At 31.9% G+C, this 26,441-nt stretch overlaps 2 protein-coding genes across 2 annotated transcripts in view; both read right to left on the reverse strand.

The window, feature by feature from the left end:
* The window catches only part of LOC130614360 (nucleolar protein 6-like), a 32,644-nt gene extending 6,341 nt beyond the window's left edge, over positions 1-26,303 (reverse strand). The window contains exons 1-13 of the mRNA XM_057435786.1: positions 26,056-26,303; positions 24,960-25,082; positions 24,054-24,173; positions 22,875-23,057; positions 18,447-18,612; positions 18,086-18,229; positions 17,421-17,572; positions 16,576-16,696; positions 16,276-16,331; positions 16,054-16,155; positions 15,351-15,466; positions 11,267-11,447; positions 9,694-9,813 (exon numbers count right to left, since the gene is read on the reverse strand). Of these exons, the coding sequence (XP_057291769.1) occupies positions 9,694-9,813; positions 11,267-11,447; positions 15,351-15,466; positions 16,054-16,155; positions 16,276-16,331; positions 16,576-16,696; positions 17,421-17,572; positions 18,086-18,229; positions 18,447-18,612; positions 22,875-23,057; positions 24,054-24,173; positions 24,960-25,082; positions 26,056-26,118 (1,647 nt within the window). The 5' untranslated portion in view covers positions 26,119-26,303. The remainder of the gene's footprint in view (positions 1-9,693; positions 9,814-11,266; positions 11,448-15,350; positions 15,467-16,053; positions 16,156-16,275; positions 16,332-16,575; positions 16,697-17,420; positions 17,573-18,085; positions 18,230-18,446; positions 18,613-22,874; positions 23,058-24,053; positions 24,174-24,959; positions 25,083-26,055) is intronic.
* On the reverse strand, positions 1,996-6,732 carry LOC130614362 (metabotropic glutamate receptor 3-like). Its single transcript, XM_057435787.1, has 2 exons — positions 5,803-6,732; positions 1,996-5,406 (listed from the first exon to the last, which is right to left on the reverse strand). The coding sequence occupies exons 1-2, from the start codon at positions 5,864-5,866 to the stop codon at positions 2,846-2,848; spliced, it is 2,625 nt and encodes an 874-aa protein (XP_057291770.1). The 5' UTR covers positions 5,867-6,732; the 3' UTR covers positions 1,996-2,845.
* Positions 26,304-26,441: the final 138 nt, after the last annotated feature.

Here is a 26,441-nt window from a genome sequence, read left to right on the forward strand (position 1 = left end):
TTATTTTAAACAGTAATAAAGACTCAAGGCTATGAAGTTAGTAACTTTTTTGTATTTAATGACATTTTTCGAGTCTTTTTTAAACGAAAGTTAAAAAATTATTTTCTTTAAAAGTTGCTAAAATAGCAAAAAAAGAAAAGTTTAGGTTTTTCATTAGGTTATCGAGGATAGGTTAGCTGAGACATCAAGACGAACCACTTAGGAGGGACAAGAACCAGAATTCTTTAAAAACATCCTGATATAACGATGGACCTTATATGCTCACACAGTTGGTAGTAAAACCCGAATGTTATTTTGATCATATATTCGACTACCTTTTATTTACGAGATCAAGCTTTATATTTCTGTGAAACTAAAATACATACACCGTTTCTTGTATGGAAAGGTGGAAACACAACTAGTCTTTCATAATTGAGTTTACGAATAGCTTGTTTAGAAATAGCGTGGAGTAAAATAGGAAAACAATGAGTGCTGAACAAACAATTAGACTTTCATAGCCAGAGCATTAAAAACAACCAACGACAACAACAAAAACATTTACAAAAGTTTGCAATGATGGTGTTCGTTTGTGTAAAATACAGAACGGACACTGTCAAATACAAGTATCTTTTTCAACAGCAGCTTGACTTTTAACTTGGTAATCAAGTTGCTAACAAAAAGAATTAAAATGGATAAAAAAAGGTCAAACAAAGATTATCGACAATCCTGCTGAAAATTTACCCACGTTTACAACAATTGTTTGATTTGTTGTCCGCAGTTCGAAAAATGATTATTTTTTATATCAAGTATTACTTAAGCTGGTATTGCCTTGGACTTTTACAGATTATAGTTTGCTACTGGTTCCTTCCAAAAAAATACGTATAAGTCCAACGTCTAACGTTCTAGTGACGTACTTATTTTAGGAATGTTGTCCGACTGTCGTAAAAAAAGAATTTTTTTTCCTGTTACTGCACTAGTACATTGACTGTGCGATGATCTGTTGCAACAGACTAAGAAAGGACTTTAAAAGCAGAAAATTTATTAGGTGTATGATTTTGCGTTCGTAGTACAGATTTTGTAAAAACAAAAACATTCGCGAATTAAAGATTATTCACATTTCGCAATTGGCAAAATACATACGAGAATCTGAGAATCTAGTATTACAACTATTTTGTCCTTTTTTTTACAGTAAGATAACTTCCACATCTATTTCTGTCTAATTCTTTCATATTCTTAAAATATTACCATCTGTAAATCAGATTAAAAATTATTTTTGAAAGAATTCAAAATAAATAAAAAGTGTATCAGGGAGAAATGAAGTAAGGGTAGGGAAAACATTATATATTAGTAAAAAGACGAAAATGTCGCAAAAATATAAAATTCGCGAAAATTATTTTTGAAATAATTCTTATTGTTAACAAACTTTATGGCCTCGTCTCGTAAATTTCTTCCTTTTCAAATTTGGATTATTAGTGTAGTTTTTAACTTTTTTTACCTGCACAATAAAAAAGGTAGTGAAAAAGGTTGCAAATTATTATATTTGATGACAAGTAAGCCAAGCTGATTTAAATTCGGTCGATTCTCCCTGTTGTAAGCCAGAAAACAATGAACCTTTTGTAAGATCAAAATTTCACGATTTGTAGGTCTAAAACATTCCAACAAACATAAAAAACCAGAAAAATTGCTGAATTTCATCTGCTGTATAAAAAAACAAGTCGTGAATGACACGTTAATTCAACAACTCTTGACAAATACTGAAATTATTGTACAGAAGCAAACACTAGTGTAATTCGCTCTAATTGGAAAACCGGCTTTAACAAATTCTTATCACATTTAAAAATTAAAAAAAAAAAATACACAGTTTTTAAGGTGTGTTGGAAGTCACATTTGCACTCGCTGTTAACGATGGCTATACTAAATGTGCGTTACGTAAAACAAGTAAATTTAACGTTTAAGGGGCAGAGCAGCTAGAATGGAATTCAAAAATCTTAAATTCGTAATTTAAAAGTTCATGAAGACGCTTGACAAAATAAAGACAAAAGAAAAGAAACTACTTTCTGATTAGTTGAGCAGATATAAAATTATATACAATATTTATATATATATTAAGATGTACATTACGGTTTTTACATAAAAAATAACCAAAAAACACGAAACTGAGAGTATGTTCATCTAATAAATCGTAAAACGACTGGAGTGAACGAGAAAATGGATTTTCCTCGCCTAACCCTAACTTTTAAAGATAAGGGCTCATACTAGGTTTTTTTAACAAATTGTATGTAAATACAGGAAACCGATCACATTAACTTTGCCATGAAAGAGAAACAAACATTTTAGGGAATAGTCAGCTTCCAAATTTATGTCCGCTAAGGTGGGGACGATAATTTAAACAATTCTCTAAAAGGCTGAGGAAATTATTTTTTTTTTGTATCGACTAAACATTTACACTAATTGGAAATATAAACTGTTTAAATTAACTGATAAAATGTCGAAACTATCTGTTAAGCATTTCTGCGACGTATTTGAGTTTTTGTGCTACGCTGATTACTTCATACAAAAAACAAAGACAACATTTTTTACAACAAGCTGCCATCTTTAATACCTTCTACGCATTGTCAATGTTAAAAGATTATCTCCACTGAGTTTGCAACAAGGCGTTTGGTTAAAAACTTATTTCTATGGCTCAAAGGTCTAAGGTATATCCCCAGACAAACATCATGATCAAATCAAATTTAAGATTATTTTCACCTAGCTTACAAGGCCTTTGATGAACAAATCATTTCTGTAACTTAAAAGGTCTGAGGTATTCCATCAGACAAAAATCAAGATCTTTGATGATCAAAACATTTCTGTAAAGGTCTGAAGATCAGCTCAAATCAATGCTAAATCTTTTCACTCTTGGTGATCCAGGAGTTCGCATGGATGTGAAGGAGTTTTGCATGAAATTTTTGTCGGCCACGAATAAGGATGATTGGGTTTTATATTGTTCTTTGTGCGTCGTACGTCCATTCAAATTCGGACTGTTTGAAGGTGACGTGAAATTATTTCTTATTGTTGATATCTCCGTTTGGTTTTCTCGGGAAGGGTTAGGATCGAAGTTGTCTGCCAGATAAATCAACTTTACCTTCTTAGCATACTGACCAATCAGGGTGACAGCCACAATAACTTGAAATGTAAAACACAGAACGTAGGTCTGTACGAATAAAAACACCGAACCAATGATGACAGTCAGCGCTAGTGCGCATGTTGAGAAAAACAATGTGACATACATTGTGACGCCAATACTTTTAATTTCACTGAATGTCTCTGGCAGATTTCTGGTTTTGAACGCCCAAAATGTACTGGCGACCATAAGGGCGGCTGGAAAAATGATGTTTAACGCCCCGCTTGTAATGGTAAACGTACAAGAAGTGATGACGTAATCTTCATCAATCGGATATTGAGAATAAACCATGGGTCGATCAGTTAGAATCCAAAATATTGCCATCAAAAGCTGTATCCCTACCATTCCTCCTATCAGCATAAATTGTGACGTCATTGAAACGAGCATCAACTGACGTAACTTAAACTTATGCGAACTTACAAAGATTCGATAGATTCGATTTGTCTTTAGCACTAACGGAGCATAGCAGCATGTCAGTGATAACCCAAACATCAACTTTTGCGTTGCGCAAATAACAGGCGTAGGGCGTTGAATGTAGAAAAGAGGCGTGATTAGCATCAGCGCCAAACCAGCCAACGAAAACAAAGCCAGCTCGCGACTAGTTGCTTTAATGAGTGGCGTAGAATAATTATGAAGGTACACAGCGCATATAATCATAATCGGTATTAATGTTAAACAGCTAAACACAACCACAACGATCGACAGTGGAGATTCGGGAGTTATTGACAAGATTGGGAGAGTCAAACACTTCGTCTGTTCGTCATTAGCTTTCTCTCCAAGTAAACAAGACTTGCAAGTGTTATTCACAATGATCATTGTTCGTTCACTTGCGCATGGTTTGCATTTCCAACAGCAACCCAACAAACCGTAATAATCTACAAATTCCTTAATCTCTTTCTTCTTGCATGGCTGACTGCAAACAGAGTCCGTGAGGTTCAACGACGGAGAGAGCAGAAGCGGTTGTTCTCCAGTTTCGTATTTTGTAAAATTCCATATTCCAACCTTAACAAAGGTATATAAACCTGTCGCAGTATCGCTTTGATATTGCAACACGTCAAAATCACTCATTAGGCTTCCAAATTTTGTAAACTTTTGTAATTTCCCGTCATTCGTATTGTTCACGTAGAGTAGTTTCTCGGATATAATTCTTCGAAGTTTGTTTATTTTGCGCGGTTCGTTCGAGGCGTAGCATTTATCTGGGTTCCCATCTTCCGCACACATAATATTAAACGCTTCATAGCAAGCATTAGTTAAGAATTGAACAGCTTCAATGATTGGCCGGACAGGTGCCCATCTGTTAAAAACGGTATTATTTCTATGGTGACAGTAATTATCGGCAGATACGTTACGAAGAGTACAGTTGTAAACTAGTTCCCAGTAGTCGCTAAAATATCCATTCGCCTTGTTATTCTCAGGTGTTAAGGATGAGAAATATTCTTCAAAATCATACGGAAAGGGATCAGATATTTGCACTGTAATCATCCCACGAAATGTTGATTCGAAAAAGGGAGGGACTTGTACCATTGTCGAGCACCCTGTACCAATCACTAACTGCAATCTTTTTAACTGTTCTTGAAATTCTCGTGCCACAGTGAAGAACGCATTACATCCCTTCATTGAGAGAAACAAAAACACAACCTTCACCGTCTTATGTTGAAGAACCTGTTGGATACCCTCGCGATACTTATTAGCCGGCGCATCGTTTTTTATCCCTTCAATAACAGCGATGCATTTCCGTGCCACCATCATGTGATTTTGAAATTCACTCATCAAAGACGTCCCATCTTCGTTGTTTGTGTACATGATACCAACATAATTCCAGTTAAATTTCCGCGCCAAAGACACGTAAGTCAATGCTGCATATTGATCTTCCGGCACAGTCCGAAAAAACTCGGGAAACTTTTCTCGATTTGATAACTTCCCGGATGAAGCACCGAAGCTTATCGTTGGCAGGCGGAAAGGCGTAAGAAAACGGGCGGTAAATTCACTTATTTCAGAACTGTATGGACCGATTACAGCCAGACCTTGGTAAAGCATAGTAAAGTACGGATTCATCTTTGTATCATGACACGTATCCAAGAAAAAGGCGTTGAACTTTTTTCCGTGTACACTATCCGGCTTCTCGTTTATGGATTTCACTGCGAAACGAAAAGCTTCGTAGAATAACACGCCGACATCTCTGTTAAGGATGGTACAACGCGTACTCTCAAATTCTGACATGCTGATATCAAAGTGACCATACAAGTTGAGATTGTTGCTTTCACCTGAAACGAAAAGATTAGTTCTTTAGACCAAAACACAACTAATAATTACTCAGTTATTTTGACAGACAAAAAGCAAAGTTTCGAAAGGGCTGAAAGACTAAACACTAAATAATAACACTAAAGACTAAATATTTTTTTGTCCTTTAAACCGTTGTACTTAAAAATATTTGACTAACAGTTCTACGAGAGGAATTTCCGCTTTTTAGAATAATTTTGGTTTGGTTGGTACATGATATAGTGATTGATACATAGATCTCTAAAAATATTTATTCAACTAAACGCTAATTATTTGCAATTCTTACAAAATAACAATGTGTTTCATTTACCACAACGGTGCATGAATACAAGTTCAAAGTTTATAGGCTGATAAAAATAAAATTTAGGAGAAGTTCTTACCAGTTAGATAGCGGACAGTCAGTAAAATAAAGAACAACCATGAATTCTCCATTTTAATTTTCATTTGTGTCCTAAACTCTGAAAGAGTGAAAAAGAATAAAATAACGGAATATTATAACAAGATTATTACACGTTACATTGGTGTGTTGTGAAAGCATGGAACGGATGTGACTTTATGGTTTTATGTAGTAACGAAGAAAAGAAGGTTTTTGGAAGGACTAAAACACAAATTAAGAACTGTAACGGCTACTCAATATATCAAAATTAGGTAACAAGCCCAACAACAATCGATAAAACATAACAACACTAAATATTTAATAAAATTACTAAGAATAGTAACAACGCCAACAAAAAGTAGTAACAACGCCAACAAAAGTAGTAACAACGTCAACAAAAAGTAGTAACAACGTCAACAAAAAGTAGTAACAACGCCAACAAAAAGTAGTAACAACGTCAACAAAAAGTAGTAACAACGTCAACAAAAAGTAGTAACAATGCCAACAAAAAATAGTAACAATGCCAACAAAAGTAGTAAGAACGTCAACAAAAGTAGTAACAGCGCTAATAAAAGTAGTAACAACGCTAATAAAAGTAGTAACATCACCAACAAAAGTAGTAACATCACCAACAAAAGTAGTAACATCACCAACAAAAGTAGTAACAGCGCCAATAAAAGTAGTAACAACGCTAATAAAAGTAGTACCAGCGTTAACAGAAGTAGTAACATCACCAACAAAAGTAGTATCAGCGCTAATAAAAGCAGTACCAGCGTTAACAAAAGTAGTAACATCACCAACAAAAGTAGTATCAGCGCTAATAAAAGTAGTAACAACGCTAATAAAAGTAGTACCAGCGTTAACAAAAGTAGTAACATCACCAACAAAAGTAGTACCAGCGCTAATAAAAGTAGTAACAACGTCAAGAAAAGTAGTAACATCGCCAACAAAAGTAGTAACACCGCCAACAAGTAGTAACAACGCCAACAAAAAGTAGTAGCAACGTAACAGCGCTAACAAAAGTATTAACAGCGCCAACAAAAGTAGTAACAACGCCAACAAAAAGTAGTAACATCTTCACCAAAAGTAGTAACATCGCCAACAAAAGTAGTAACAGTGCTAACAAAAGTAGTACCAGCGCTAACAAAAGTAGTAACAGTGCTAACAAAAAGAGTAACAACGCCAGCAAACGTAGTAATATCGCCAGCAAGAGTAGTATAGAAGCAATTAAAATATAGATGAAGCAAAAAGAAAGACGGTAACAATTATACAAATAATTGGGTGCAGAAATAAATTTTTCAGGTTGCTAAATCGATTAGATCTTTAATCAGTAGAGAATAAAACTGCTTTGTCAACAAAAAACCTTCAAAAGAAGAGGATATACGCTCCACATTGTGGTATCCAGATGGCTAGAATAAACTCGATTTATCCTCATGGAAGAAAAGATAATGAAATCATATCATTTTTTCAGCTGTGAATCTGAATACAAACAACACAACAGAAAAAAAACCTTAGACTAGCAATTAAAACACGTCCATATGAAAAGCTGAAGTTTGTTTGCTTTTTAGAAATATTCACTCCCTTTTCTTCTTGATTCAACATTGGCCTACAGAAGGAATAACATCATTATGAGCATCTCATAAGAGAAAGAATAATTGATGAATGTTTACTCCAATTTCAAAAAAATACTGTTTGTTTGTTTGCTGAGAAATCTTTTATGAGCAATACAGACCAGATTTTTTTATCCTTTGATAAAAATTACTGAATACACTAACGTACCAATTATATTCGTAGAAACAGCATTTTAGATGTTGTGTGGGTACAAAAATCGAGTTTTTTACCTAATAAACAATATAAAGAAATTCGGAGTCAGATAAAGTAAAATGAACTTAAGTGCCTAATCTCCACTTTTTCACAGATACTTAACTCTTTTACACCAGATCAAACTTTCTGTGAAGATCACTACACGATACTAGAATATAGTAAAACGTTCCCTACTCACGAGAAGGGTGTTTCTGTGTAACGTAACATGAAGTCTATCAACATCATCAGCACAATTGAGCAGTTTTTGCAAATGGATTTAAAATTTAGAGAATTACAAACTAAATGAATGATCTTATTGTGGAACTATGATATGCAGAAAACACATTATAAAGAAATGCTCAAAATGAAGTTATCAGAACGATCTACATATTTGCAGGCTGTTCTGTAAACCTTCAGGAATAAAAAAAATTGACAATGTAATTCTTACAATTCTAATAACGTCAAAAAAAATTCTAATTGCAAAATCAAATATGCATAAAAAATTTCCCCAGAAAATAAAAATATTTGCTCACAAATTTTCTTTCACACTGTTTTTTTAAACAATTCAATTAAAAAAAAAAATCATTTTAAATGTAAAAAAGCGACATAAAAAAAGAGGTTGCTATGAAAGAGAGACAAATGACATGACCATAAAAAACAAATAAATAAAATTGTACATTCGCATAAACCTTAAAAAAAGGCAAAAAAAATAGAGCAACAGCTTCAAAAACTATTATGAGCGATACTAAAATATAGAGATACACTAAAAAACCGCTCTAAACATTATTCCTAATGAAACTAACTCCCTCTATGACATCAATCCTCCAGAATCTGTACTATTCTAGCCAGGTGGATGGTTCAGACTACGATTAAACAAATGCTATTATAAAAAGATCTATCATCATCAGTAATATTCTCAATGATCTTCCGTGAATTTATTCAAACTGCGTTTTAGCTGTTTCTTTTTGAATGTATCTTCAAGAATGTTGGTTATACTGATCGAAGACTAGCGAAATTGACAACACAAAAAATGACAAGTTTTGAATAGAAAACAAAAAAACAGGAAAAGAATGGACAAACTTGGTCTGTTTGCAGAAGTAAAACAAATTTCTATTTACTACGTAAATAATTAGATAACATATTCTAATAAATACAAACAATAAGAAATCCTGAATCTGAAGTATAACCCACAACTAAAAGATTGTAAGACACAGGTAAATTAGATGAACAGTGACAAATAAATACTTAGCTTAGCATGGAAACGGGAACCAGATTGTTAATTAAAGGTGACAATGGTCGACTACACTAGGACACTTTATAATAATATTGTAATTTAAATATTAGGGTACGACAGGCCATTTTTAACACATTAGTAAACATGATAAATTAATTCGCAAATCAGAATTTTTAACTTTTTGTTTACCTGCTTGTCCCTACAGCAAGATTAAGTAATAGTGCCACAGATGGCTTAACTAAGTACCTTCCCAGTTAGAGAATTGATGAGAAAGTGTGTACTACAACGGAGTTTTTTATTACACGCTGCTTTATAAGAAACAATTAGCCAACATTTTTTTTTTCATTTTAACATCACTTTAATTTATGTTTTAAATATATACAAAATCAAATTTCAAATGATTTTCCCCCACTTTTTCCCTGACACACAATATATCTAAAGAACGCGCTAATATCTTCTAAAGCCTTACGAAAAGAGGCACACTTTCCCAGTGAATTTTTTTCTTGAAGAGTTTTTCACTGGTAAGGTGATCCTTACGCGTTTTAACTGCACCTGCTAATAAGAACAAACGTTCAGCTAAATGCAGAAGAACTCTGTAAAAACACTCACAAAATAACGGAGTTATATAACGGAGTTGGCAGTTGGTCAAATCAGTTGTCCTGTTTATCTCCCTTATCTTCAGCTATCCTCGTAATAAAATTTTCCAAAGCGTGTTGTATTTTACACAACATTGCGTTGCACTTCGAGTTATGATAACAAAACCATTTGAGTTCGGTTATCTCGTTAGATAAAGCGAACAGAAATATAACTAACACGAATTATTACAAAGTTTATTACAAAGTAGTTTTAAAATCATACCTCTGGTTGATCAGCTGGAGGACCCATATCTATTATGTTGTCGGAAAATTCATTGTTTAAATAAATTCCAAATTCGAAATTTCGGTTGGAAAATCCAGGGGGGTTCGTAGTTACTGTCCACTATAAAAATACAACATGAATATTAAAAACGAAAATATTAATCACAAAAAGACTGGAGCGAGGCGGCAAGAAAACAAATGTTTAAAAAGCTATATCTGGAGTCTCAAAATTTAACAAAAAGTGGATATATCATGGAGAATTTCTTATAAAAATATTTCAAGTAAGCCCCACCTGTGAAATCTCTCGAGAACTTTACCTATTTTTTCTTTTAATTGAAGTTTTAAAAAGACTACCATAACTTTTTCTACCATTTTTAAAGATAGACTTCTATCTCTCAATCGACTGTTTATATCAAAATTCTCAAGTGACACCTCAAAGGTTTTCATCTATAGCAAACTAATGTTTTAAATTTGCACCACGAAACTTCGTTTTCTATTTGTCCAATTAATTGCCTCAATTGCTTAACTAATAACCGTTTACTGTCATATTGTGAAGGAAATACAAGGTAAAACATTTTGTGAGTATAATTATGGAATCTATTAAAGCTGGTTCTCAAATTTTTTGTTACACATCAGGGTGGTCAACAAAAAACTAAGGAGAACTGTTACGAGTAAACAAGTGCTATGTTAATGTTAAATGTTCTATTTCTGTATTAGAAAGCTTAATGTATAATTTTTTACAGATTTAAAATTATGAAAATTTTGAAAATTGAAAAATCAATATTTTGTGGTACCAATATGACATTATAACTTACGTAATATAATTACAAATGTCAATTTAATGAAACGTGAATATCTTGAGAACGATAAAAATTTTTTTAAATTAAAATTTGGACCATTTTGAGCGTGATTGCTTAAATTCGACATTGTTTATAAAAAAGGGTAATCCTAAATATAATGGGCTTATAAGTCTCGCGGAACAACTACCCTGCACAACTTTTGATAGGATTTCCCAATGGCGTCAAAGTGGGTACACTTATTTACAGTATGCCATGAAAAAACAAAATGGCAGCAATAATTTTATTCTAATGTCAACACTTTTCCTGTAACGTCACCAGCACCTAGAAATTTGCTCGAAATACTCCTTAAAATTCAATTACTTTAGTTCTAGAACAAATTTTTAGATTTTGTTTAAAGTTTCTTGTAGCCAAATAAAAGTTATTTAACATATTTTTTGGTTTTTACATAATTCCCATAAAAGAAAGCCGAAAATTGCCCAGAAATCCAATTTTCGGGTAAAACTAAAACAAGTCAGGAAGTCGGGTAAATCACGTTTCTAAACTTTTCAAAATGACTCCCCTTGATGAAACAAAGTTGTGCTAGGAGTGTCGAGTTCTAAGATTAGTCTTAACAAAAGTTATTTAATTTTCCAGATCGTAAGGATTTCATAGAAAATCAAGGGATGGATTAGAGTAACGGCCCAAAGAGTTTGGGGCAGATCCCGCTCCCCCCAAATGTTTTAGACAACCAAAACCTATTTTAATTGATTATTACGTTAACGGTAGGTTACTTACCTCACAGCAGTTTGAAGGTTTCATGGTGATACGATTTATTCTTTTACCCAAACCTTTCTGCAGTACAGGCACCACCATTTCAGCAAGCAAGAGCGACCAATCACCACCGAAGTCAACGATCTTACTCTTGTAGGTCTCTTCATTTAGGAGTTTTTCCTTGAATGAGTTTAAATGCGACAACCTGAAAATGAAATAAAATACGCATTCCTAGAAAACAATTTCAAGACAAATGAAGGTTAGGGTTACCAGTTTCATTACTTTCTAGCTGGAAAAATTTGAAAGAAATTGGTTAATTATTAGGACTGTTGCTAAACAACATCTTATGGGTATAAAGTAAAATTTGAAAAAAAATCTTCAAACAAAAAACATGTTTCTTATAAACAGGCACCACTTTGTGACTGTCGTCTGACCGTCATGAATAGACCTTGGTACTTTTTCTAGTCTAAGTACAATTAAAATCAACATGTGCTTTTATAATATTACAGCTAAACAGCTTAAGCAATCATTGTAGATGCAGTTACATTTGCCCTGCTGCAAGCAACTGCTACTTCTTTTCTTTCTTAGTTTCTGTATCGAATAGCGGTTGGGTTGAGCACCTAAGTATCAAACCAATGCACTAACATCACATCTGGCTTTGTTACTTTGATTGGCAGTGACTCTTTTAAATGTTTTCCACTATAAGGGTTGAATGTTGAGTTCCATTTTCACGTTCCTGCAAAACTTTTTAGAAGAGCAGCACATATACTACTGATTGTAAAAGAGGGTTACAGAACCGCCCTATTTACACTGGGGCGTGTGTTATAAATTGAGTTTGCATCACAAACGAAAGTCTTTGGTAATCTTGATAGCTGGTACTTGTTCATTGTATAAATTTCCTTAATGGCAAAGTTGTCAGGCAGAGTGATGCACCACCTTCACAATTAAGTTTATTTCATCGTTTCTTGTCGGAAGTCCAGGTATTTTAAATTTTCTTTAGGATTCAATTATATTTTCTTTCTTTTTTTTTATTCTGATTTGGATTTTGCTGCAGTCCTACTTATAGCTAGGATATGTTTATTCTGTAACTGGATGTCGTTTCATCAAGCTTCAGTGATTAGCTTGGAGTTTGAACACTCGTTTTCAAATAATTCCGCAAATATCAGAATAGCTGGATCACCTATCTTTGGTGATTAAGATAACAATTTGCGTCCCTTGGTCCAACATTTGACACCATCAGTACTTGCAAGAACATATTCAGATAAAATAATATTATCAAAATCTTTCAAATAATGTGCGATGTTTGGAATTGCACGCATACAAAATGCCGGTTTGTTTTTGCATCCGCCCATGAAACAACTAAGAGCTGCTTGAGGCTCCGTTTAGTGACTTTTTACAACATTGAACCAGGTCTAATCCTCTCACATTTATTCTCATTTGAAACTGCAATATTCGATAACTGCACCTAAATGTCTTTCACTACGAAGTTATGTTCAAGTTGCTACCACTAAATACACTTCGCTTTTTATAAGTTGGTTTCTTTAAAAATTAGCCAGGATTTTTCAGGTTCTAGATAAAGCCAAACTTTGGACCCATATGGGAGATGTAATTTCACCATTTCGCAAGTTGTTTAATTCACCTGTGGCAGTTATTTTGTCAGTATATGGAGATGCTTTTGTTTTATTCACTACCTCCATGATCATAAATATAATTGGTATGATGGCAATCATGTACACAGCCATAGCAATCGAATCGCCCTGTGTTCTATTTTTGTGTGATTTTAGCTTTGTTCCTCCTAAAACAAAGGTTGCGATGAATGAGCAGATTACTTTAATGTTGCTCAAAAATACGTTCTGTTCACCGAATTAAATATATTTGCAGCGCCCACTTATAGTGCTGCTTCCGTCTCACCATCTTGAAATATGTTTTCATTGCCTGAACAACAGCCTTACACCCACATATTTGTCCAGCACAAGTTTGTAGATCAGACAGATTAAATAATATCGTCACGCACAGCAGATATAACAACTTTCCCTGCTATCCTTCTAAGAAATTTACCAACATCAATGGGACACACTCGAGGATTCTTGTCTAGATGAATCAGATGACATGCTAAGAAGGCCTCCATTAATGTTGGATCTTATTCAGCAGAGCACAACTTTGTATTACTCAAGCAAAAGCTTGGCATAAATTTGCAGATCTTGTACCAAAACTCTTTAAAAGCAATATCCTTCTCCAATCTCACTGATTCTGGATCAAAAAATCAGGTCTAACAGAAGGTGTGATGGGTGGTAAATGACGATTGTGTTAGAAAAAAGAATTAATGGCGTTCAACCAGGAAAAGTAGCCTCAAGAAACAAACCTAAAGGTTGAAGAAGCTGTGATCTATACTGCTTTCATAACCCAATGTAATAGCATGTCTTGTCACGCAACTTCTTCAAAAATGGCCACCCTTTTCATATCATTAAAAAGAGTTATGTAGCCAAGATCACAGCCATACAACATGGTAATCTTGAAACTGATGCTTTTAAAGTAGTGTCTTTTTACTGCTTACTTAAAATGCCATGAAAAAATCATCAACTGTATTAGTTTAATTTATCTTTTGGAAAAAAATAATAGCTTTTAAAAACAATATCCTAAAATTTATAATAATAACAAAAGAAGGACTAAAAATGTAGTAGATAAAGTAGCAGAATTCTTTCCTTGAGTACGCTCCTACTAACACAAGTCAGATTAAAGAAACTAATCTCATAAAAAATATCAAATTACAACAATTAACAATTGTCACACCTGCATAATACACGAAAAATTAAGACATAGAGTTGGCTAACCAATGCTACCAAATTGAAATTCTACTGTAGCTACTTGACCTCACTTAGAAACAGTGTTTGTATGTTACACTTCATTGTTCTATTCTTTTAAAATCCAGTCGCATTTCATCGCTCTAAGAATCATGCAGTCATCAAGCAGATTTATATTAGCTAGTTTGAAAAACCAAGGTGAGTTTTGTCAGACGACGACGGAAAGTTCTTGAAAAAAGGACAGATATATGAAAAATGCCTGATTTAGGAGCAATAAAATGCATCCTATACCCCTAGGTCAAATATCCATATGCAAAAAATAGAATGATGCAAAGATAAATTAGAAAAATGATGGAAGATGTCCACTGCACGAGTTAAAGAATGCAGTTTTCAGTACTGAGGGTCTATAAATTTTTTTCCCAAATGAATACATAAATGAATACATACGTGGATAAAGCCCTTAAAATGTAATAATTATTTAGAAGAAAACCAATCACTTTATGAGCTTCCCTTAAAATAAAAATAAAAGAAAGCAATTGATTCAGTTAAAGAAATTTAAATGTATAGAAGAAATAAAATGTGGTCTGAAATAAAGTCTGTCTTTGCAACCAAGATTTCCAGAAACTGAAGAAAACACAGATATTAGCTAAGTATGAAGGAGAGTATGGATAAGTTCAAGTCATCTACTTGCTGACAGGGTAACATTTTCACACAATAGGTATGGAAAAAGATTAACCCTACTCGAACTTAAGAACACATTTATCACCACCAGCATTACCCCAGTAACAAGATGGATCGATTTTTTTGAACGACGGTAACAATAACAGAAATACATAGAAAGACAAAATAAATGTTCGGTATCAAATCTAACTTTCAAAAGTTTAATTTGCAATAAAAAAAATTTCCTTCCTAATATGCTTACAAAATTTACCTTAAATGAGCCTACTATGCTAGTGTAGAAAGCTATAGCGCATATATTCAAGACTATAGCACATGTACATTGTGCACAAGCCTGGTATGTTTTTTTTGCTAACCCTTGAGTAAAAAGAAGATCTGTGTGGTCAACATTTTTAAAACATTTTGCTGTAATATGTTGTATATTTAAGGCTTACAGACGCCCTACATTGTTAAAAATACACATAATATATGACAACCCTAAACGATATTGCAGAAATTTGAATTAAACAGTGTTACAAAATTAATATTGATACAAATATCTGGAGATTAAGATGTAGCTTGGAGAACTGAAAACCTTGACAATCAAAACAAATCAACAAACAAGAAAATCGGTAAACAAAATATTATACCTGAAAGAGTGGTCGACAGATTGCATAAAAGAATAGTATTTAATAAACAAAGCGTTAAATCCATCAATCATAGAGTTATCTAAGATATCCAATGAGAGTTGTGCTTGATACTTAATCTAAAAAAAAGAATGTGTAAAAAAGTATGTGGAACTCATGCCTTTTCAGGGTATCCTGCCATAACGTTTACAGTTTGAAGATTATCAAGGTTTTTCCTATTTTTTACATACTTTTTAATGTCTTTTTTATAATTTTTGCCATGTTAAGGCATTTAAGAAGAGAGACACCAGAAAAACAGCTAGGCACAATCAAAATAAACATAAAAAAGACAAAAACGTTAATACAGGACACTGTCTCATACCAACACAGAAATGGTTTTAGAAATATTAATATTTCAAGGTTGTCAAAGTTATTCTCTAACAAATGATAGACATTCGAGGTTTTAAGGGTAACTGCACTGATTTCAAGCTATTCAGGTTGTTAAAGGTTGGCAGACAAACTACTTACAATTACAAATGTTTGGTTGTTTTCCAAACATTTGTAATTGTAAGTACTGTGTGACTATAATAATACCAAACATTCATCCTATTTTCTCTTTATGACAAACTTTATTTTCAGCTAAAAATTTGCTAGTACTGATAAAACCCTCGCTGATATGAAATACGTAACATAAATATGAAAAAATGTAAACAAACATGTATATTACCATTTCATAAGTCACTTTGTTCACATTAAAACAGAGATTAAAAAAACCTGATGCATCCACAAATACAACATCTGTTAATGCATGGAAGTCTCCAACTTTACACTAAACAAAATACAGAAAATATAGTTGTTGAAACCAATTGTTTTTCAAAAAATCTCAGTAATATAATAACCAGGTTTAAGATACAAGATTAAGGAAACACACTAGATGTCAATGCATTACCTTGTTATTCTCATCAGTACACAAACTTATTCCATTTTTAATCCAATCTGAAGTTCCTGGTGAGAACATTAAAGCTTTAAAAATCTATTCACACAAGCATTACTAGGCTAATCTTTAAACAGAAAATGTCAATATTCTGTCATTATGTCTGTCTTGACACAACTACATAATGTAAACATAAAAATGGAATTAGATTATATCATCAAATGCAAACTGGCATTTTTCAATGTAAGACTAGCAAAATAAAATTTCCATCAACTCTGTTTAATTTCAACCTACTTATAAAAATAGAGTACAAACCTAAGAAGTGGAGTACTATCCTGAAGATTTGATATGAGCTCATATGTGAAGATATTTTTCTCACTTGGAGTAAATACACCATCAACATTGAACCAATAAAACCATTAAAAGTACAAACACCCTAAAATGGGAAGTATATTAACATAACAAAAAAGTAAGGTTTCCAGCAGATTCAGTTTTTCAAAAACAATGGTGTAATGCTATTAATGACTTGTAGCTTTATTAGAAATTTTGCCATACCATAATTAACCTAAACTCCCATGTTTTCTGTGATTTTTTTACTATTATTTGATGGTGATGGCGACAGAACATGTAATGTCCTCCAAACAAAAACCTTTAACCACACAACCACACAGCACATATAATTAAGAAAATATTATTGCCATTTTTTATACTGTCATTTTCCATCAAAGAATCCCACAATCCCACAAGTTTTTTTTAAATGGAACCAAAAACATGCAAAATTAGCACTTCCAAAGACACCAAAAAAGTACAACAAAGAAGCACAAAAAGCAATTTTTCAATATAAATTCAGAACTAGACCTTCAAAAACAAAATCGAGACAACGTTTTAGTACTCACTGGTAATTAGTGTGATTTTTATGCAACTTTACTGTCCTGTATCTTTTAAGCTTGAGAGTTGGCAGCTCAAAAAAGGTGTTCAATAACTTTAAACGTGTACTCAGTTTACTATTTTAGGACACAAATAATAGTATTTGATAGGAAATTTATCTACCTTTCAGAAAATGTATAACTTATATATTTCAGTTTGGGAAATTTAGCTAGTATTTTCAACAATAAGTAATAAGTGTTTCATGCATACCAGACAAAAAGCATCAATATTACCTTAAACGTTCTCTGCTTTAACCAAACTTTAAATAGACAAATTGCGTCTTTGATACCAGGACATTCTTTAACAGCATTGTATAATGTGTGTAAATGTGTTTCATAAAGCATATCAGATAGAACGCTGGCATTGTAATGAGGTGTTGGGTACTCTAAGCAAAAACATGCAATAATACAAATAGAAAGAAAAATGCTGGTGATTTAAGCATTCATGGCAAAAGTAATAAAAAACGTGTTGCCTATGTAACTTCTTTTAATATAAATTTGTGCTTTGAATTTTAAAGCAAAGTAAAGTAAATTAAAGTAAGTAAAGTAAAAATCCAAACAAGTAAAGTAAAAATCCAAACACCTAAGGTAAAATGTAGAGGTTATTGTTTGTATGAAATCTAACAATAAGAACCTCGAGAGAGAAGAATACATTAGTTCTACCTAACCCACAAAAACGTTTAAGATTGTCATGAGTTTGCAGCCTTACTAATCACATTACCACTAAGCAATTGCTGACACGTTGATATGTTCACAAAGAACGCAGGCAATGACATTATCACATCAGCAACTTTTTGCAGGTTAAAAAGACTACTCTGTTTTACTATGCACTTCTTATCTCTTTGTTTAGTTCTCAGATATAGATATAAAAAGGCATGAGCATTTAATGAAGGGATTACCTAATTCTTCTGTGGCTTCACTGTCCAGGTTATCATACCAGTTAGATCGAACATTGTTTTGCAACGGATTAAATCGACTCAATTTAAATATGTCCTCTGGTACACTGATGAGTAACCTGATGGAGTACTTCTTGCCAATTTTTCCTAAACAATTCAAGAAAAAGGTTTCTCATTGTTGCAGGGCAAAAAGATTTAGGATGCAGCTTTTTTTACAATGTTATTGACATATCGAAAAAGTATTTTTAAGGTCAATTTTTGTGTTGATAAAACATTAAAAATTGCAAAAAATCTGCCTGCGAAAGTTTTTGCACTTTAAGTAGTAAAAACCTTTTAATCCATGATTTCATTTTAAAGTACCTACCTTTTAATTTAATTTTAATTATTGGTTTGTAGATATCTTCATCAGATGAAAACGTTAAAGCTGCATTATGCTCCCATTTTTTTAGTGCACTTGCTAACCAAGACAAATAACAAGCCCTCTTGAAGTGATACCTATAATTCAGGTAATCTTTTGCTTGCAGGCATTCCTAAAAAAATATAACAAATGTAGTTTTTTTAGACGTACAACTCTATTAACAGGGAATTAGGCCTTTTTGCTAAAAAACTTTTGTTAACATTACACCTTTTTTATACTACCTATTTTAAAGAAAGCGACTAGACTTGTTGTTGTTGTGCTTTAAGGTTATGTAGGAGAATAAATAATGTTCATACATGCAACATGTTAACTTGTAACCACAAGGAATATAAACAATATTTGATAGATACTCATACAAAGAACAAAACTTAGGATTTGTTGAGATAAACAGAAAGATCGCCCCGTCTATTCATTTATTTATTTATTTTAGTCAAAAATGAAAAAATTACAATTCAAAAATTAGAACTCAAAAATTATATGTAAAAAAACAGCCTCCAAAATTGGCTCTCAAAACAGCCTACTAATGTTCATTGAATTGTTTCGTAATGTTAATTAGTTTTCCAGATCAACACACACAGTCTGCAAATGATAAGCACAATCGATTTGTATTATAGTGATGGATTCAGAGTTTCTACTTTTTACAATACTTCCTTCATCTTGGGAATAATTTTTACTCACTTTCAGATAAGCGATCATTTATGATAATGTAATTATCATAACAACAGATAATAAAATAAGCAATCCTAATTTATATGTGGGACTTTGTCCACTTTGTTCTTTCTCCTTATTATTAATCTTACCCATGTTGTTTTCTTATGATCAAAGTGCGGAAGTAGGTAGTCATGTGCGTATCATACAAAAAGTGTTAGAAATGCATTAGTTGTTATGGCGACAATTAAATTATACAGAAAATAATAAACATAAAAAAAATCTTTTTCACAGAGTTTATTTTTTCAGAAAGTAAACCATACGTTTTAATCTCCATTTACAAAACAATAAAAGCTTTGAGGAGAAAGGTGACTTTTTTTGTAAAAGAATGATACATCTCCGGTGCTTTTTTGACTTAAGGGGTGAATGTAAACCTAACTCGGGTTATGATGCTTTTTGAGATAAAAGGAGGTGAATAATTTTGCACTAAACTTTGATGGGAAATATCTCTAAAGGTTAAAACATTTAAAGATGTTCCTGAGATAAATGTTTAGTAAATACAAAATTGCAAACAGAATGCATAAAATCTTCTAGTTTTGTAAATGCAACAAATCTTCTAAACAAGCAGTCATTTTTTAAAGCGATTTTTATGATCTAAGATTACTTTTTTCAAATAATATTTAGATCATTGTTTAGATAATTTTATTTGCTTTTGGAATATAACTATGTCAATGCATTGACAACCATTCAATTTTAGTTTTACGATTTTAAATACATAGCACTTCTTTCCCTTACCCACACGTTGATGGTGGGGTTTAACTGTGTTGAACCAATTTTGTTGAACCAATTTTAATGGTAAAATTGTTGTGCTTAGTCTATTATTGCATTTGCCATGGTTTTAACTGAGAAGTGTATTGATAAAGCAATTATTTTTTTCAATACTTTCTTTACGTTTTAGTTTATTAATTTTTCCAAATAGAAATAAAAGTCTTTAAATGGACACATGCAAGCAACACCTATGATTGAGAACATATTAAGCAAATTTTATTTAAAAGAATGGTTTGAAAAACATAAACCCTTTTCAACTTAAATTTAATTTCTCAAGAGAAAATATATAATTCCATATGTTTAAAAAACCCTTAAGGATATTAAACATTTATATAGAATATATAGTCCAAATGTCCATATAGAATATATAGACATTTTTATGTAAATATTTTTTGAAGCTATCACCTACAGTTGTCACAAAAAAATTTTTTGTTTCATGAAAAACGACTAAACCGATATATATTTCTTCATAAACAGACAAGGTAAATAAAAATTTATTTTTAAAATAAAATTTTGGTTAATCTGTTATCTCTTATTACAAATCAGTGAAATCTCCGGATATCAAGTTAACCGCAAAGTTGGAGTCGACTGTTTCTTTAAAAAAATTTCACAAAAATTGTCTGGATGATAAATGAGTAACGAAGATTCCTATGCTATTATTTTCATCAGATGACGTAACCAATACAATGATCGAAATAAGGGTTCGCAGTTCACTAAATGCGAATCGTTTTATGAATACTGCGACCCAATTTACACAAATTATCATCAAAAATGTGAATCAAAATTTCAATATATTCCCAAAAGAATAAAAACAACAACAACAGCAACGACTAGTGAGCAGTCAAGACAACATGTGCATGCCACAACTTTAATGAACCATGTTTGTTTTTGCTTATTATTCAGACGGCCCATATTTTTTCTTTTGAGAAATAAATGTAGCATTCACAGTTCTAAAATAATTAGCCTTTATACTAGGTCCATAGATCTTTACTGCCAACTATTGTCTGTTCCACGTTTCGCGAATCGGATTACAAAATTGCTAAGCTACGCTGCCGTGAAAACAAAAGATTTAGCTGAAGACATTTTGTTCTTTTACCTCTGTTTACCTTCGATTCCATATCCTTTCTCTCCTAACTTTTAACCTCGTTCCACTGCTTCTCTTTCGACTTGAAAGTGAAACGTGGAGAAGCATTGAAAACGAAGTTTACATTTTCTCCAAAATACGTCTGCAACGTAAATTCAAGCAAATAAGGGGTCATCTACAAAATTCGTTGCAATTCGTATCAAAAAAATTTGTATATGCTATACGAATTTTCTTTTGCCATACAATAATTAAATTCGTATGAAATTTTTCTAAATTCGTATGAGTTTTAAATTAAATTCGTATGAGTTTTAAATTAAATTCGTATGAGTTTTAAATTAAATTCGTATAAGTTTAAAAAAATTCTTATGAGTTTTAAATTAAATTTGTATAAGTTTTAAATTAAATTCGTATGAGTTAAATTCGTACGAGTTTAACAAAAAATTCGTATGAGATTTTAATTAGATGCGTATGGTTTTAAAAAAAAAGAAAATCGTTTGACATTGTATTAAATTCGTATATGAGTTTCAAAATAAAATATTTTTTTAGATCGCATTTTAAAAGTTTAAAAACGAAAAACAGCAATAAATTTTTTTTAGATCGCATGTTAAAAGTTGAAAAACGAAAAACGGCGATAGAAATGTTTTTTTAAATCGCATTTTAAAAGTTGAAAAACGAAAAACGGCGATAGAAATGTTTTTTTTAGATCGCATTTTAAAAGTTTAAAAACGAAATATAATTCGTATGAAAATTCGTATAAAAGAGAATATAATTCAAATGACAATTCGTATGAAAGAGAATATAATTCGTATGACAATTCGTATGAAAATCGTATATAATTCGTATTAGATTTTTTAAAATCGTATAACTATTTAACACTATACGAATTGTATACGATTTTTATACGAATTAAAAGCAATTAAATTCGTATATATTCGTATAAAATATCATACAAAATTTGTAGACGACCCCTAAGTAAATGCAAATTTTTGTTCAGTCGTTATGCAAGTATTCAGCACATAAAAATTTTACTTTAAATATGGTAGATTGAAGTCATAATCACACGAGGGCCGTTTCAAGGAAAGGATATTTTGATTTGCTGTTTGCTCCAACTTATAACCAAATTGATTTGCAAATTGATGAAAAACAAGTTGCAAAGATGCCAAAACGGTTCGCAATGTCAAAAAAAATTTTCTGCGCATGCCAGGAAAAGTTTAATTTTAGGCTTTCTAACAATTAAAAACTTGGACATGAAATTCTTTTTAGTTGTTTGGAACAAATAATAAATATTGTGAAAGTAATCAAATATTCTATTTGCATCCGGAAATTAAGAAGAACCAAACAACAGCATGTTACATCCAAAGATAACAGGAATATGTATATGATCCTTATGAAATTCTGTGAGATACAAGTCTAGATTGTTAATAGTGTATTACCTTGCAAATCATTTCAAGTTTTTGGGTAGATACTTGACCTCCCCACAGATTTACTTTATACGTCTTTAATCAAAGGTATTGTAAAAATGCTTGATCCATACATTTTAGCACTGTATAATTGTCTCACTGACTCATCGCCTATCACAAACCAAAGTGTTAAATGAATGTGCTTAGACTCACCTTTCTACTGCATCATAATGTTTTCCTTAGTGAACCTTGAAGCACTTTGATTAAACTGTGGCATTTCATATTTTCGCATATCACAACTTAGTTTGATATCTGTTTACATTTTAATTAAACTTTTTTGCCTCGGTTTCATTAGAGTGCAGATACTGGTATTAGTATTTTTTTAAAGTAGACAAAACAAAAGTCAGTGCATACCTTTGGCATTTCAACTGCTATGTCAACGAATTGATTTGGTTTTGTCAAAGTTTTCAACAAGTAACTACCAACAACTTTAATTTCTTGCGGAGCAATAAATTGAAATTTGCCTTTAATTTTTGAACGAGGTATTGTATCAGGAATTGGAAATTTAACATCAGTAGGAAGACAACTGCCAGATACCTAAAAAATAAAAACGTTTAATACTATCCTCAACCTCATTCCTAGGCTTTTTCATTTTTATAAACAGGACAGAGAGAATTCCACTGCAAAATCAAGTTTGTAACCTTTAAAAAACTTTAGAATATTTCAAGATTTTATACAAAATCACAACAAATTTTGTGGTTGAAGAATGTTCTAAGAGTGAAAATGTTTGCAGTGTAAATTTTGCTATTCTCCATTCAAATTCATAACAAAAAATTATGCAAAAGACGACAAAAAAAGCGTGAATTTAAAGACAACAATTATTATAGATGTACAGAAACTGATTCTATGAAGGAAGACACAGAAACTTTGGATACTACCTGATAACAGTGTCAAATTTGTCAATTAAATGTCAAAGGCTTAGTTTCACCGTAGAAGCAATCATTTGAAGATAAGTTCTCAAAGATTAAAAAGAGAAGAGCTTGACAAATATCAAAAGTGGAAGGAGGGGATGTTGTTTCAACAGCCCAATGATGTAAAAGGAGGACAGATCTATTCCTTTCGGCTGTTGTAAATAGTCCATAAAAGTTCAGATGCTGGGTGAAAAATTTAATAGACAAAATTCATGAATGATGTTCACAGAAAAGGTTATGCTTCATTCTTATCATAACTTAAATTAAAAATGACACCATTGTGGCCATTGTCGCCAAAGGACAAAGCTATGACAAAAAAAATCTAAAATGGTCAAGAAAATGATTACTCATTCAATAAAGATCAAGGCATTTTTTGAACAAAATGCCATATTGTACCAGTAAACTATAATCTTTAATCCCTGAGCATATGTTACTTAAAATCGCACAGGAAAAGCCACAAATTCTCAAATCTGCATGTAATGAGAATTTAAGAGTCAGGAGCCCAGCAGATTCTTTTTATCAATTAAAGGCCAGTGTCAGAAAATTGATTGGTACAAGACATTACACTTTCCAAGGCAGTTTTTTTACCATGCTTTATTTACAGAAAAGTACAAAGACTCACTTCACATTCTTTTGGAGAAGATGGAATAGATTTTAAGAATTCATTCAATGAGTGCAACACGTTGTTAAGCTTTTTTGTTTTTTCTTCGTTCAGGGTAACTTCTTCTAATAAATACTGAATCTAAATAACACAATGATGAAATTTAACAGTGTGGCCAATGTTCTCATTTCTATTTGTCACGTGGGTAGTTTTTTGAAAAATATTGCACAATAAACAGAAATAGCTTTAAACACATAAACATTTATAATTTATACTTATAACAGGCACCAATAAATAATATAGCAGGAGAGAAGTAGTTCCTCTCCACCCTATGGGATAAAAATTATGATTATCTCTCTGCAACTTTGGTCATTTATTAGCTCCCCTCGTACTTAACACACCATACTCCAAAACGACCACTCTCTGGACTGTACTTTAAAAATTAACAAATTCAAAATTTGCAAATAAAAGAGATCTGACAAAATTTAATATTTCTACTTGACTAAATCATGATAGCTTATATTACAATATATACATGTCATTGTCCCCCTTAATCCAAGAGTACCCCCTTCTCTTGGATTATTTTTTTAAAGATAGTTATACCTCTTTTTTTTAGAAGGTGGGGTTGCAGTTCGGGAGCAAACTATGATAATGCTGGTTATTCAGTTTGGTGATGGTAGTATTTGAATTTGGACAAATCCAAAGGTATTTTATGTAATCATCAAATTATTTTCTTTTAATTTTCTGGCAGGAAAGAAAACAATACAAGGAATCTCCTTGTTCCCTCATTTTCATATTCACATATTTTAGAGTTTCTGAATTTTTTTAAGCAACTGTGCAGACATAAGAATTACAAGGTTAAGGGATATGGTGCACCCACAATATGGATTAAATATTAGCTGAAATTAGATGTTTCAACCTACATACCTGCATTCGAAAAAGATTATTTTTATATAAATTTTCATTTTCTTTCAACTCGTTTATCTCCTCACATGTAGGGGCTCTATACAATGATGTCTTTCGGCGCTGCCTTTCTTCAGCTGTTAATATCTAGAAAATAAATAATTATAGCATTTTAACCCTATTTGGGGGTAGGGGTGGGGTCATTTTTTGCAATAACCTAAAGTATACAGTTTTAGGGTCTAAAGCAGTCAAATACTTTCAATATGACATTACAACTGTTGTCATGGTGATTTAAGGGTTGCTTAAGGGAAAAAACAGGCTCTATCTTATGCCTTTTTTTGCATTTAAAAGTTTAAAGTTGAAGCCTTTTATTTACAGGTGAACTTCTATTGTGTAGAAAATTTTTGCTAAGATTAAACAAAAAAATGTAACAATGCTACTTATTATTATAACGCCTTCGAAATCTACCAAAGAAGCAAAAAATTTGAAGTAACTAAAACTGCATTATAAATAGTCTTGTTGGTGAAGAAATGGCTAGGCGTGCAGCACTACATATAGCAAAACTGTTTCTACGGTGTAGACACGTGCCATTTAAATTTCTTAAATTAGTCTGACTACAGGAGAGGACAATTTACGACAAGCATATTTTGCCTATTTTGACATGTATTATCACTTTACACAAAGAGATAAATATGTTTGATGACTTGTAATTGAAAGTTATGCAGGAAAAAATATTCTTGGGCAGTTTTGAAAGATATGCAGTAAGTTGTACTTGCATCATTCCAAAACTTATAACAGCAAGTTATTCTAATCCTACTTAAAATAATACAGGACAAGGAATGTTTATAAAAATTTCTAGTGTTGTTTTAATATTTATTTTGCAATCCTTTTATAAGAAATTCTAAAATTTCATTATGAACAACAATTTAGTAAGTTTTATTTTCATCAGAGAATGTAGAAAAAAAAGCATTTACAGGAGTAATATTGGATTTTGCATGTGTGATTAAGATCTAAAAACAGCAACACGATTTTATTTTAGGTGTGTGTGGAGGCCTTAAAGTGTAACTGCATATGCTAGAATGAATGTATAAACATGATATCATTTTGCTTGGGATCATACCTTATTTTCTTTTTTCTTCTTTTTAATTTTCACAGCAGCACTTGCATCAATTTTTCTTTTCATGGTTATTTCTAAACAAAAAAAAATATCTTTAAAATTAAACAATCACTAAGACACACAGCTATTCGTTGCTAACATAGATAATACGAATAATGTCTGCATTTTAAAACACATTGATCTTTTTAATTTTTAAGCAAAACAAATTTGAAAACATGCAATTTCTGGAGACGTGCAAAAGAATTATACACAGATATTTAAAATAATTTAGGTATGCTATTAATAACACATGCACAATCCCTAAGATGATCATCCAAACATCTAAAAAAACACGTAAAACATGTTTAAAAAAAAATCCTGATGCGTAATGGTAAGAAAGAAACGTTAAA

This window comes from Hydractinia symbiolongicarpus, chromosome 11 (genome assembly GCF_029227915.1).
Source record: "Hydractinia symbiolongicarpus strain clone_291-10 chromosome 11, HSymV2.1, whole genome shotgun sequence".
Lineage (NCBI taxonomy): Eukaryota > Metazoa > Cnidaria > Hydrozoa > Anthoathecata > Hydractiniidae > Hydractinia > Hydractinia symbiolongicarpus.